Source organism: Pan troglodytes, chromosome 19 (genome assembly GCF_028858775.2).
Source record: "Pan troglodytes isolate AG18354 chromosome 19, NHGRI_mPanTro3-v2.0_pri, whole genome shotgun sequence".
Lineage (NCBI taxonomy): Eukaryota > Metazoa > Chordata > Mammalia > Primates > Hominidae > Pan > Pan troglodytes.
In genome coordinates this window covers 25,755,698-25,769,101 of record NC_072417.2, presented here as the reverse complement: position 1 = coordinate 25,769,101, position 13,404 = coordinate 25,755,698, and the positions used below count along the sequence as shown (strand labels likewise).

Sequence of the window (13,404 nt, the reverse complement as noted above, 5' to 3'; positions counted from 1 at the left end):
GCAAGACTCCATCTCAAAAAAAAAAAAAAAAAACCGGCCAGGTGCGGTGGCTCACACCTGTAATTCCAGCACTTTGGGAGGCCAAGGCGGGCGGATCACAAGGTCAGGAGATAGAGACCATCCTGGCTAACATGGTGAAACCCCGACTCTACTAAAAATACAAAAAATTAGCCAGGCATTGTGACGGGCGCCTGTAGTCCCAGCTACTTGGGAGGCTGAGGCAGGAGAATGGCATGAACCCGGGAGGCTGAGCTTACAGTGGGCCCAGATCGCACCACTGCACTCCAGCCTGGGCAACAGAATGAGACTCTGTCTCAAAAAAAAAAATTGGGGGTTTATGGGTTTGTGGGGGGTACAATTCCTGCCTGTCCAAGTGACAGGCTCATTTAATTATCCCCAAGTTAATGTTTAAGTGCAATGGGGTAAAACATGCACTCTGTTAACTAAAAAGCCACATTTCCAAATAGTATACATATTACGATTAAAACATTAAAAATATATGTGTACAGATTTATTCATATAAGCCCAAAAACAAATGTCAGACAATGTTTCTGTCTTTGGAACCTGACTCAAAATAAGGTTCCTCCTGTTGGCTTCTTCCTGAGACACAGCCAACGCTAATTTGCCACCCAGGCAAATCATCTATGCCTATGATTAGGAAATCAAATTTATGATATGCATAGCCTAGAATACTACTCTGTAGTTTTTTTGTTTTTGTTTTTGTTTTTTGAGACAGAATCTTGCTCTGTGGCCCAGGCTGGAGTCCAGTGGTGTGATCTCAGGGTACAAGTGATTCTCCCACCACAGCCTCCCGAGTAGCTGGGATTACAGGCACACACTACCATGCCTGGCTAATTTTACTATGTAGATTTTTTAAACATGAGGTATATACACATGTATTTGCATTGAGTATTCTCTAAGATAAAGTGACAAAAAGCAAAATACAGAGTTTGGTGTATTTGCTGCTATATATGGAAGGAACAACACCCAGAGAATAACATGTTTGCATGCATACATATGAAGTAACTCAGGAGAGATAAATAGTAGGTAACTAGCTGTCCCTGGGAAAGAGTCCCAAGGATAAGGTGCGGACTAACTTTCCACTTACTACATATCTTTTGTACTGATTCATTTCAAAATTTACTCTAAAATATTGGTATTACAATAAAGAAAACTGGAGTCTAGAACTGAATGACAAAACTGATACATTCTTACTACAAATCTGTGGTTAAGATTAGCATTAATCTTTCCTAGGCAAAGGGGAAAAAGTTTAACCCAAAGACTGTATGGATCTTCTCTACCCTACATCTCCAATCTCATTCCCATTACTCAGAAAATATTCTCACTGGGTATAGAGGTATGAACTCCCATTGGAAAACTTAGGGTAAACGTCCATGGAATCTATGGGGCACTGCTGACCCAGGACACCTGGGATATTTCTGCAGAAACAGGATTTTTTTTTTTTTTTTTTTTGAGATGGAGTCTTGCTCCATAGCCCAGGCTGGAGTGCAATGGTGCGATCTCAGCTCACTGCAACCTCCACCTCCCAGGTTCAAGCGATTCTCCTGCCTCAGCCTCCTGAGTAGCTGGGATTACAGGTGTGAGCCACCGCACCCAGCCAGATTATTCTTAATCAATTGATTATTTCTGGCTCCAGAATGCTTCAATTATTCCACCTGCCCCTATGTATAAGCGTTACCACCCTAATTATGCTTGTTTTTGTTTTTTTGGTTGTTTGAGACGGAGTCTCTGTTGCCCAGGCTGGAGTGCAGTGGCACGATCTCGACTCACTGCAACCTCTGCCTCCCAGGTTCAAGCGATTCTCTTGCTTTAGCCTCCAGAGTAGCTGGGATTACAGGCACGCGTCACCACGCCCAGCTAGTTTTTTGTATTTTCAGTAGAAACAGGATTTCACCAAGTCGGCAAGGCTGGTCTTGAACTCCTGACCTCAAGCAATCCACACGCCTTGGTCTCCCAAAGTGCTGGGATTACAGGCGTGAGCCATCGCTCCTGGCCTCCTAATTATGTTTCATTTTGGTTAATGTTTCAATGAATGTGCTTTCCCTAAACATACTAATGAAAAGAGGCCCAAATGCAAAACTGATTTGTCAAGAAAGTCAGTCTGAGATGAAATATTTATTATGTCTAAACCACAAGTAGAAAAAAATTCAAAGGCTGACTATTTTAATGCTAACTCAATGCAATATTGCACTTTGTTTGGTTTATGGGAGAGATAATTACACAGCTAACATTTGGGTTTTCAAGATTACATTGTGGGGAGAGAAGGGGAAAACAAAAAAAGTCTAATGCTTTTAGATTCTGTCAGAAAAAGTGTTTGCTAAAAATCAAAACAAAATGAACATGAGAAAAAATGTGAAAAAACATGCATTTTAGGAAGCTTTCACCGAAGCAGGTGCTCAAGTTCAGACTCAAATCTTCCAACTCTTGTAATAAGAATGAGAGGTCAGAATACCACAAACTAATCAAATCAATCAAACAAAGCGGGAAACAGGTGGCTGACACCAGACTGGGCAGGGTTTTCCTAAATTGGGCTTACCTTCACTAATCCAAATCAGTTTTCAGAAATGGCTTCTACAAAAACTACCCAAACATCCCCCTAATAATTTGCACTCCTCCTCCACAATAGGGAAGCCAAGCCGTTTATTTCCCAGAAGGTTTACTTTCTCTTTCAAGCTCTGCTGGCTTCTTCCTGCCCCGCATACGGCCAGGAAAAAAGAAAAGCCCTGCCTTTTCTTTCCTGCCTTCTCTAAAACTGGGGAGATGGGGTGAGAGAACCTGTTTCATGGACAAGCTGGGTGGTTCTTAACTGCAACACTGTTCTGAATACAGATTAGTTTGCAAAGGAAAGTTACAGGACAGGAAAATAAAGGTCTACCCCTCCAACTAACTCATACACATGTACATTTGCATGTACGCACACACACAGATGTGAGGGCACATTTAATTCAGCTGAGTAATGTGCAGCAATCAGCTCCCAGCTTCATACCTGGCCACTGGGATGCCTCCTCACTCCCACCTTCTTTACCTGACTCAAAATAAGGTTCCTCCTGTTGGCTTCTTCCTGAGACACAACCAACTCTAATCATTCCTCTTCCCCTCAAACCTTCAACACTACCTGCACTTTCTGGGTCGGGTGCAATTCCTTGGGTGGTAATCCATTTTTAATGTGTTAAATATTACTTAAAATAAGTGAGAGGTAATCATGGACTGTGGGCAATGCAGAGATTTATCAGAAGGGCATTTGTGTAAACAGGAATTTACAGTTTGCCTTATATGCTTTTATATGACAGTTTGTCATATAAAAGGACTAGTCCTTTTATATGACAGTTTGTCATATAAAAGGAATAGTCCTTTTATATGACAGCCTCGATTTCCTCTAACAGAATGTAAGTCCCCCATCCCTATTCATTTAGTTTTTTTCCCATTAGGTTAGAATCTGCTAATTATTCTTTCTCTCCTTTGGGTCATTAGTGGCTGCCATGAATCATAATTTGCCTGACTTTGTAATATCTAACAGATATTACCATTTTAGTTTAGTTTTTGATATGACAGTTTTTTGTTTTTTGTTTTTGAGACGGAGTCTTGCTCTGTCTCCCAGGCTGGAGTGCAGTGGCGCGATCTCAGCTCACTGCAACCCCCACCTCCTGGGTTCAAAAGCGATTCTCCTGCCTCAGCCTCCCGGGTAGCTGGGACTACAGGCACCCACCACCACAACAGGCTAAATTTTATATTTTTAGTAGAGACGGGGTCTCACTATGTTCGGCAGGCTGGTCTTGAACTCCTGACCCGCCTCGGCCTCCCAAAGTGCTGGAATTACAGGCGTGAGCCACCATGCCTGACCTCCTAATTATGTTTTATTCCACCTGCCCCTATGTATAAGCGTTACCACCCTAATTATGCTTTTTGTTTTTCGTTTTTTTTGAGACAGAGTCTCACTCTGTCACCCAGGCTGTAGTGCAGTGGCACGATCTCGGTTCACTGCAACCTCCGCCTCCCGGGTTCAAGCGATTATCCTGCCTCAGCCTCCCGAGTAGCTGGGATTACAGGTGCACACCACCACAACTGGCTAATTTTTATATTTTTAGTAGAGACGGGGGGCGGGGGTCTCACTCTGTTGGGCAGGCTGGTCTTGAACTCCTGACCTCAGGTGATCCACCCGCCTTGGCCTCCCAAAGTGCTGGGATTACAGGCGTGAGCCACCGCACCCGGCCTGATATTATAGTTTTTAATAAGAGTAATTCAGCCTAGGCAACGTGACGAGATCCTGACTCAAAAAAATTAAAAAATTAGCTGAGGGTGGTAGCACACACCTGTAGCCCCAGCTACCCCGAAGGCTGAGGCAGGAGGATCACTTGAGCCTAGGAGGTCAAGGCTGTCATGAGCTGTGATCTCACCGCTGCACTCCAGCCTAAGTGACAGAGTGAGAACCTGTCTCAAAAAATAAATAGTAATAATAGTAATTATTAGCACTTGAATGTTACCTGTCTGCCCGGCACTATGCAAAGTACTTGATATGCATCATCTTGCTTCATCCTCTCAACTACTCTACAAGTGGACCTCGTTTCCACAATTGTGGACAGAGAAACTGAAAACCAGAGAAGTGAAAGCAACAGGCCCAAGGTCTAAGAGAAGGCAGAACTGGGATTAAAGCCCAATAGGTCTGACCTGATAGTCCACTCTTTTAACTGCTATAGTAACTTTGGACCATGAAACCCTCAAACATACCAACCAAGTGTTTCAAAACTACAATAGCAATCACCTTAGGAATACTCAAAATATAAGTTCTTTGGCTGACGCAGTTAAAAATTCAAAGGTCAGGTAAAATTTCAGTGATGAGCAAGGTCATTTATTCTTATGGCTGGGGGTAGCAGGAAGGAAAGCGGGATCGTCCAAGCATTATTTTCTTGTAGGGGCAGATTTACCTTCCTTATTATTCTTTTGCTAGGCTGTTAAAAGGAATTTGGAAGGCCAGGCGTGCTGGCTCACGCCTGTAATCCCAGCACTTTGGGAGGCCGAGGCAGGCGGATCACAACGTGAGGAGATTGAGACCATCCTGGCTAACACGGTGAAACCCTGTCTCTACTAAAAATATAAAAAAAAAAATTAGCTGGGCGTGGTGGCGGGCGCCTGTAGTCCCAGCTACTCGGGAGGCTGAGGCAGGAGAGTGGCATGAACCCGGGAGGCGGAGCTTGCAATGAGTCAAGATAGCGCCACTGCACTCCAGCCTGGGCGACAGAGCGAGACTCCATCTCAAAAAAAAAAAAAAAAGAAAAGGAATTTGGAATAAATATGTCTCCAAGATAACCTGGTAAACAGAAAGGGCTGCAAAAAATCTGAAGAATAAAAGCAAGTCAATTAACAGGATACATGTAAAACACACATTTTATATTGCTACAAGTCTTTTTTTTATAATAGCACGTTATTACTTTTCTAAAAAGGACAAAATAACTTATTTTAATGACGTTTAAACCCAATTATTAACAGAAAAGGGGTAAGAACTGTGGTTCCTTGGCCTCCTTTCCCCTTGGTTTAGTTCTCCTAAATTAAGAACTTCTACTTATAGCTCCCTGAACACACAAGGCTGTTTTAAGCCTCTGCACCCTCATGTTCCTTCAGCCTTGAATGCAACTTTTTGTAACGCAACTTCGTGGAAAGAATTCCTATTCATCCTACAAAACCCTATTCAGGTGTTCCCATCTGATAAAGCCCCTCAATAATGATGACTTTCTCTCACTCCTGAAGAGAATTAATCTCTTTTCTTGGATATTTAGTAAGAACTTAGATTTACCGAGCTCTTACTGTGTGCCAGGCACTATGCTAAGCATTTTATCCACATTATCTTATTGAATCGTCAACAGTACCTACAAGATAAGTACTGTTATAATCTTCTTTTACAGATAAGAAAATAGAGGCTCAGATTCTGACTAGGAAGTAGCAGATCCAGGATTCAGTCCCAGATCTGTTTGACTTCAGAGCCTGAGTCTTGAACCACTCACTGCCCTGTCGTCTCCTCTGTCCTACTTCCATACTGGCATAGCACACACCTTGGTCCCTACAACATCTCCAGTTTCATGAAAACGGACAATATTTCATTATCCTTGGATCCTGCCTGACGCAATACCTGGCTCTCAACATGTTTGCTGATCTGAATTAAAGAGTTGCGGTAATCCTTTTTTTTTCTTTTTTTTTGAGATGGAGTCCCACTCTGTTGCCCAAGCTGGAGTGCAGTGGCACGATCTCAGCTCACTGCAAGCTCCGCCTCCTGGACTCATGCCATTCTCCTGCCTCAGCCTCCTGAGTAGCTGGGACTACAGGCGTCTGCCACCACGCTGGGCTAATTTTTTGTATTTTTAGTAGAGGCGGAGTTTCACCGTGTTAGCCAGGATGGTCTTGATCTCCTGACCTCGTGATCCGCCCACAGCCTCCCAAAGTGCTGGAATTACAGGCATGAGCCACCACACCCGGCCGGGTAAGAGCTGCAGTAATCCTAACATGACAAATGAGAACTGACCATAACAGAAATTCATTCTTCCATATGTTATTCCCAGGCCTCATAACCTCTCCTTCCTCTGAAGACATGTAGCATTCAGTGTAGCACTGTCAGAATGTCTCACTCTGTCCCCCAGTCTGGAGTGCAGTGGCAGGATCTTGGCTCACTGCAGCCTCCACCTCCCAGGTTCAAGCAATTCTCCTGGCTCAGCCTCCAGAGTAGCTGGAACTACAGGCGTGTGCCACCACACCTGGCTAATTTTTGTATTTTTAGTAGAGACGGGGTTTTACCATGTTGGCCAGGCTGGTCTCAAACTCCTGACCTCAAGTGATCCGCTCACCTCTGCCTCACAAAGCGCTGGGATTACAGGCATCAGCCACCATGCCCAGCCTGTTTTTGCCTTTTTTTTTTTTTAAAGAAACAAAGTGGTCTCACTATGTTGCCCAGGCTGGTCTCGAACTCCTGGGCTCAAGCAATCCTCTTGCCTCGGCCTTCCAAAGTGCTGGGATTATAGGCATGAGCCACTGCTCCTGGCCCGATATGCTACTCCTTTTAAAAACTGGAGGCATCTCAAACAATTTACCACCAAAGGACCATGTGGCCATACTGACTAAAGCGCACTACACTTTACGCTTACATCTTGTAAGCCAAGGTGTCTAACAAAGAGTATATAACCACCATATTAATTCTTTACACCATAATCAATAAGGGCTGGGCCAGCCCAGCAATGCCATCCTCCTGGATCTCACTGAGGCTGCTCCAGAACACCAGAAGTTCTTCAGGATTCGGGGATGTCCCTCAAGTACTCTTTCAGTGGTTTTTATAAACGACTCAAAAGTTATGGTGAAATTTTTAAGTGCGAAAGACATAAAATATGAGTGGTGGTTTGTATCCAATCAAAAATCCTCAAAAAACACTTCTGCACTTAAGCACACTATGCTTTTTTCACCCAAAGTACCAAATCAAACTAGTCAGGATACCTACCTTTGTACAATGTCAGACTCCAGTTAATAACTCCCCTAGGGCAGAGGGCATATGCACTGTTTTACTTTGTACAAATTAACCGGCATCAGGCAATCAGGCCTGTGCCTAACACATAGTAAGCACTCTATGATTAAACATCAGTGCTTCGGCTCCAAAGTTTTATTTATTTATTTATTTATTTTATTTTATTTTTTTTTTTTTTTTTGAGACGGAGTCTCGCTCTGTCGCCCAGGCTGGAGTGCAGTGGTGCGATATCGGCTCACTGCAAGCTCCGCCTCCCGAGTTCACGCTATTCTCCTGCCTCAGCCTCCCGAGTAGCTGGGACTACAGACGCCCGCCACAACGCCCGGCTACTTTTTTTGGATTTTTAGTAGAGATGGGGTTTCACCGTGTTAGCCAGGATGGTCTCGATCTCCTGGCCTCGTGATCCGCGCGCCTGGGCCTCCCAAAGTGCTGGGATTACAGGCGTGAGCCACCGCGCCCGGCCGCCCCCAAAGTTTTAAAAGCTTCCCCTACAAAAGAACAGAACTGAAATTCCTTGGTCCTGTATTCAATGTCTTTTGTAAGTAATCACTTCTCCCCTACTTACCCTCCTAGTCTACAGGGCTACCAGGAATTTTTTTTTTTTTTTTGGAGACAGGGTCTCACTCTGTCACCCAGGCTGGAGTGCGGTGGCGGGATCACGGCTCACTGCAGCCTTAACCCCCGGGGCTTGGGTGATCCTCCCACCTTAGTCTCACCAGTAGCTGGGACTACAGGCCCACGCCACCAGGCCTGGCTAATTTTTTTTATTTTTAGGGGAGAGGGAGTTTTACCATGTTGCCCAAGCTGGTCTCAAACTCCTGGGCTCAAGCAATCTTCCTGCCTCAGCCTCCCAAAGTGCTGGGATTACAGGCATAAACCACCGCAAATTCTTTACACCTATCAAATTCCACCCATTATTTGGGACCCAGTTGAAATCCCTCTTTGGCAAAAAGACTTTCTAGACAACTCCAGGCCTCATAACCTCTCCTTTCTCTGAAGATCTGTAGCATTCAGCGTAGCACTGTCCAATAGAACGTTCTATGATAACAGAAATGTTCTACATCTGTACTGTATGTTCTTTTAGGTAGAACAGCTACCTTGTTAGCACAAGTGTAAAGTCTCACCATCTCTTTGATGACAACATGTTACATTGGATGGTTAAAACATTTATCAGCTCCCCCAGTAGACTGCAATTTCTGTGAACAAGATACAACCTATTCTTCATAGCAACTCTGACAAAGTTGCAAAAGGTATATATATGTTGGCCAGGCAAGGTGGTTCACGCCTGTAATCCCAGCACTTTGGGAGGCTGAGGTGGGCAGATCTCTTGAGGTCAGGAGTTTGAGACCAGCCTGGTCAATATAGTGAAACCGTATCTCTACTAAAAATACAAAAATTAGCCGGGCGTAGTGGCGGGCACCTGTAATCCCAGCTACTCAGGAGGCTGAGGTGCGAGAATCACTTGAACCCGGGAGGAGGAGGTTGCAGTGAGCCAAGATCGTGCCACTGCACTCCAGCCTGGGTGATAGAGTGCAACTCCAACTCAAAAAAAAAAAAAAAAAAAGTATATATTTGTTGATTTGCATATCACCTAAGAAAACCATAAGCTAAGAAGGTTTGGACTCAGGCGTCTGGAAAGTTGGTCACCACCTCTACCCCACCTCATATCTGAATGTCAAGAGACACGTAGAGGCAGGGAAGTTAAAGCAACTTTCTAGAGACAGAAATGACCACTGATCAAGCCACAATGCACTCTGGTTTAAATGACATTTAGGTCATGACTGTCCTTAATCTAAAACAAACCTAGATTAGTATTTCTTTTCATTAGTAAATAGCTAAATTCTGATGGTAAATTATGCTGACCAAAAACAGTTCCTCACTTCCCAAGTTAGACATAGCAATTAGATAGAAAAATAATCTAAGCAAGCTCCATTTGTATTTCTTTTTTCACCTGTTTATTGAATATTTACCTCCCATGAAGTCTTTCAGCCTATTGGTGGTATTTTACTGTTCAGATATATGTTAGAATTTCACTGATACTTACTGTATCAGTGAGCAGTGGCTCACACCTGTAATCCCAGCACTTTGGGAGATAGAGGTGGGCAGATCACAAGGTCAGGAGTTCAAGACCAGCCTGGCCAATATGGTAAAACCCTGGTCTCTACTAAAAATACAAAAATTAGCTGGGTGTGGTGGCGCACGCCTGTAGTCCCAGCTACTTGGGAGGCTGAGGCAGGAGAATCGCTTGAACCCAGGAGGCAGAGGTTGCAGTGAGCCAAGATTGCACCACTGCACTCTAGCCTGGGCAACAGAGCGAGACTCTGACTCAAAAAAAAAAAAAAAAAAGAATTTCACTGATACTTTTCACAAAATATACAGAAGGAGGCACAAATTCCACCACTATGGCACTCTGCTGCCTTGGCCAAGTGTCTTGATCCTTTGGCCTCAATTTTCTTATCTACGATATTAGGGTAATTGTTATGTGAACTACCCACCTCACAAGTCCTTTGTGGGTTAATTCATAACTGTGCTGTGGGTATTTCTTTTTCTTTCCTTTCTTCCTCCTTTCCTTTCTTTCTTTCTTAAAGATGGGTTCTCATTATGGTGCTTAGACTAGACTCTAGACCCAATTCCTGGCCTCTCACCATGTTGCCCAGACCAGACTCAACTCCTGGACTCAAGGAATCCTCCCACCTCAGCCTTCAATTAGCTGGGATCAGAGGTGTGCACCACCATGCCTGGCACTGTGGATATTTCTAAGTGATTATTCTTCTCAAATGAACTACATAAAAAACAAAAGATTCATGAATTTACTAATGGTTCTTTGTGATGGATGTGCTAATATAGAGACTAAAATCAAGGCTCCAACCTCTAAAACATTTTTTTTTTAATTCCATTTTTTGTTTCCCCATCCCACTGTGCAAACTGAACAAAAACTGGGCTAGCACTCCTGTCTGGAACATGTAAGAAGGAAATAAATGTGCTGACTCAGAGAACACAGACATATTTAATATAAAATAAGATAGAAAACTGGCTGAACCAAGTCATAACACAGTCTAAATCCACATATAAAAGATTGAGATGATTTTCTGCTTTGCTTTATTCAAGCCCAATGCTTTATCAGCACAGCCAGCCAAAAATTTACAACCCATACACAGACTATGTAAACCTTTAGTTGCACATACAGTAAGACCAGCAGGTACACACTATACACATTTTTAATTAAAAAAATGACTAACCACTGATTTTGTCACCACACTTAACAACGACCTGATATGGCACAGAGTGATGTGTACCAAACATGGAAATACCAACTTGGGCGACGGTTTGAATCTTGTTAACTTCAGTGCAACCACACCCCCCAAATGCAGGTAAAGTTTGCACACATGGTTTTTTCAAGGCCGGCCTGTCTTTGTTTCCCTCTCCTCTGCATTTACCCAAGATCTTGGCTCTGAGACAGAAAACTCCCACTCTCGATTGGTTCATTCCGTCCTATGCAATTAAGCAACACCACAATCCAGTAAATGCAATGGCTCAATTATTTATCTTCTGGCCGACTTTACCAGGTATTTGGAAAAGGACAATGTCAAGAGGTTTATTTCTCTCTCTAGAGCTGGCTTGACGGGTTGATGGGGATTTTATTTTGTCTTTTTTTCTCTTTTTTACAAGGCGGGGACGTGGGGGGAGCACAATTTAACCTAGAAAAAGATGCGAGGGAATTTAGAAAGAGTACCGGTCTGTCAATTTCCCTACAGGAAACTTGATTCTTATGCAATAAAGCCTACCCACGACCAGCCAGCCCGTAAGGCTGCAGGGGACAGACACACCTATTCCTGCCTCCAAAAGGGCACAGCTGGCTCCTGAAGGAGCGGGAACAGGGCAAGCGGAGGAAGTGGCTCAGCGGGAGCCGCCGGCCGGGCGGGGAGGAGGCGCTTTCCGACCCCCCACTCGCGCCGGTGATCCCCGTCGGCGTGACAGTCGCTCCGGTGGCCGGAACGTCCCCAGGGCCCCAGGGAGCAGGAAATCGGGGGACTGTCCCTCACTCCTGCCGCCGCAACCGAGTGCGCCCTCGCCCCACGGTGCCCCCTCGAGCGCGTTCTGTTTCTCCGAAGAACGAAACTTCCCTCCAGCGCCCCGAGTCCCTTCCGAGGCCCGCTCCTGTCATCCCGAAGAGTCTTCCCTCAGGGCGACCCTCCGCGTCTCTTCATCTCTCCCGGCCCCACTGCAGCGTCCATCACAACATCCCCAAGGTCCCAGAGGCCCCCTGCCGCTGCGGAGCCCCCGGGTCCCCAGGCCTCCCCGACGGCCCCACCCTGCACCCCCTTCACCTGTTTCTCCGGGAGAGGCCGAGAGGCCGGGGCTGCGCGTGCGCCGGGGACGGGCGGCGAGGCTCCCTCAGGCCGAAGGGCCTCTCCGAGCCGAGGGGGAGAGACAGCGCCAAGCCGGGGTGCCTGTCCAGGATCCGGTTGGGGCTTGTTCCCTCGGCTGCGACGTCGGAACCCCCGGCTCCCCCTCCCAGTCTGCGCCGCCGCAGCTCCGGAAACCGCTGAATTACAGCCCCTTCAGCCAATCCTCGCCCAGCCCCAGCCTGGCCGAGGCACGCCGTCATGCATAATTCATGAAAGGCCAGCTCGTTCGGCCACCCAGAGGTCCCAGTGCGTGTGCGGTACAGCCGAAGCCCCGCCCACTGACCAATGAGGAGAGCAGCCAGGAGAAAGGGCGGAGCCAAGAGGAGACTGATACGCCCCTGTGCTGGCTGTTCCGACAGTTCGGTGCTCCTCCCTCCGCCACAGCGAGGGAAGAGCCGAGGACTTGGGCACAGAAGCCCGGGGGGAGGGAGGGAAGATGACCGGAATGTTCTGCTGAAAACTCAGCTGAGTTCCTGGCAGTGCGTGACGTCAAGGCACTTTAAATGCCCCTGATACAGCTCCCTCTTGCCCGCTCTCCCTTTTCCCGGCCCTTGGCACCACGTGGTGGCGAGGTTGAGAGCCTCTTACCACGCGGGAATCAGCTAGTTAGACAGTCCCCAGGTATCTCCAGATCCTCTGGGGACCCAACTCCTGAATTGGGTTCTGGGGACAACAAAAAGAACATGGGTGACTCCGCCTGCTTTGAACTTCAGTTTCTGCGTGAACAGGGACACACACACCCGGAAACATGACGTGGAAATAGAGTAATTACTAGAGTGCGTGGGGAGAGGGTAGTGGATTTAACCCCGTACTCCGTTCCATCACTTCAAGCATCAAACGCCGACCAGCTAGCCCATTGGCCCATACAGGCGAATGCAGAAGACAGTGTATACGAAAGCTGATAACGTGTAGGGCTTGACATTTTTATGCGTCTGAATTGAAATACCTGAAATGTTCTGCCTTTTTCTTTTCCACCTTGCCTACTTGGTATGCAAGTTTTACTGAATTGAAGCCAGTGGTTGATAGGAAATGTAGACATTTTGCCTTTCATAATAGAGGATGAACTTTGCATAATGGAGTGATTTCTGTGTATGTGCTGATACTATCAGGGTTTTTAATTTTTATTTTTTGGGGTCTTTAAAAATATGTTATTAATATTTGTGTTTGTTTAATACGAACAGGTATAAAGACAAAAATCTAAAAAGGACCCATTATCTCACTGCTCAGCTAACCCCTGACATATTTTTTTTCAATGAACCTAATACATGTTCCTGTTTAGAAAATGCAGACCGTTCAGAAAGGTCAAAAATATTAAATGAAAATCTTTCCCTACCCCCATCATTCCTTCTCCCCAAGGATAGCTGTTCTTATTAATTTCTAGTGAGAAAAATCAATGACTCTTAACCTTTGAAGGCAGTCACAGATCCTTCTGAGTGTTTGAAGGAGACTAGATTCTAGCCCCAGAAACAATACAAG

General features: G+C 45.5%; 1 protein-coding gene across 15 annotated transcripts in view; it reads right to left on the bottom strand.

Moving 5' to 3' along the window:
* Positions 1-12,189, bottom strand: part of STAT3 (signal transducer and activator of transcription 3) — a 74,747-nt gene extending 62,558 nt beyond the window's left edge. For 6 of the 15 annotated variants that reach the window (XR_010152863.1, XR_010152864.1, XM_009432157.5 and 3 more), the window contains exon 1: positions 11,848-12,142. Coding sequence is in view for 4 of the 15 variants with exons in the window: in XM_009432157.5 (XP_009430432.3) it covers positions 11,848-12,128 (281 nt within the window). In the remaining 11 variants the exon portion in view is untranslated. Of the gene's footprint in view, positions 1-11,847 lie in introns of all 15 variants that reach the window. The other 9 variants (XR_010152865.1, XM_063798568.1, XM_063798570.1 and 6 more) reach the window with 5 other exon arrangements.
* Between the last annotated feature and the right edge of the window lie 1,215 nt (positions 12,190-13,404).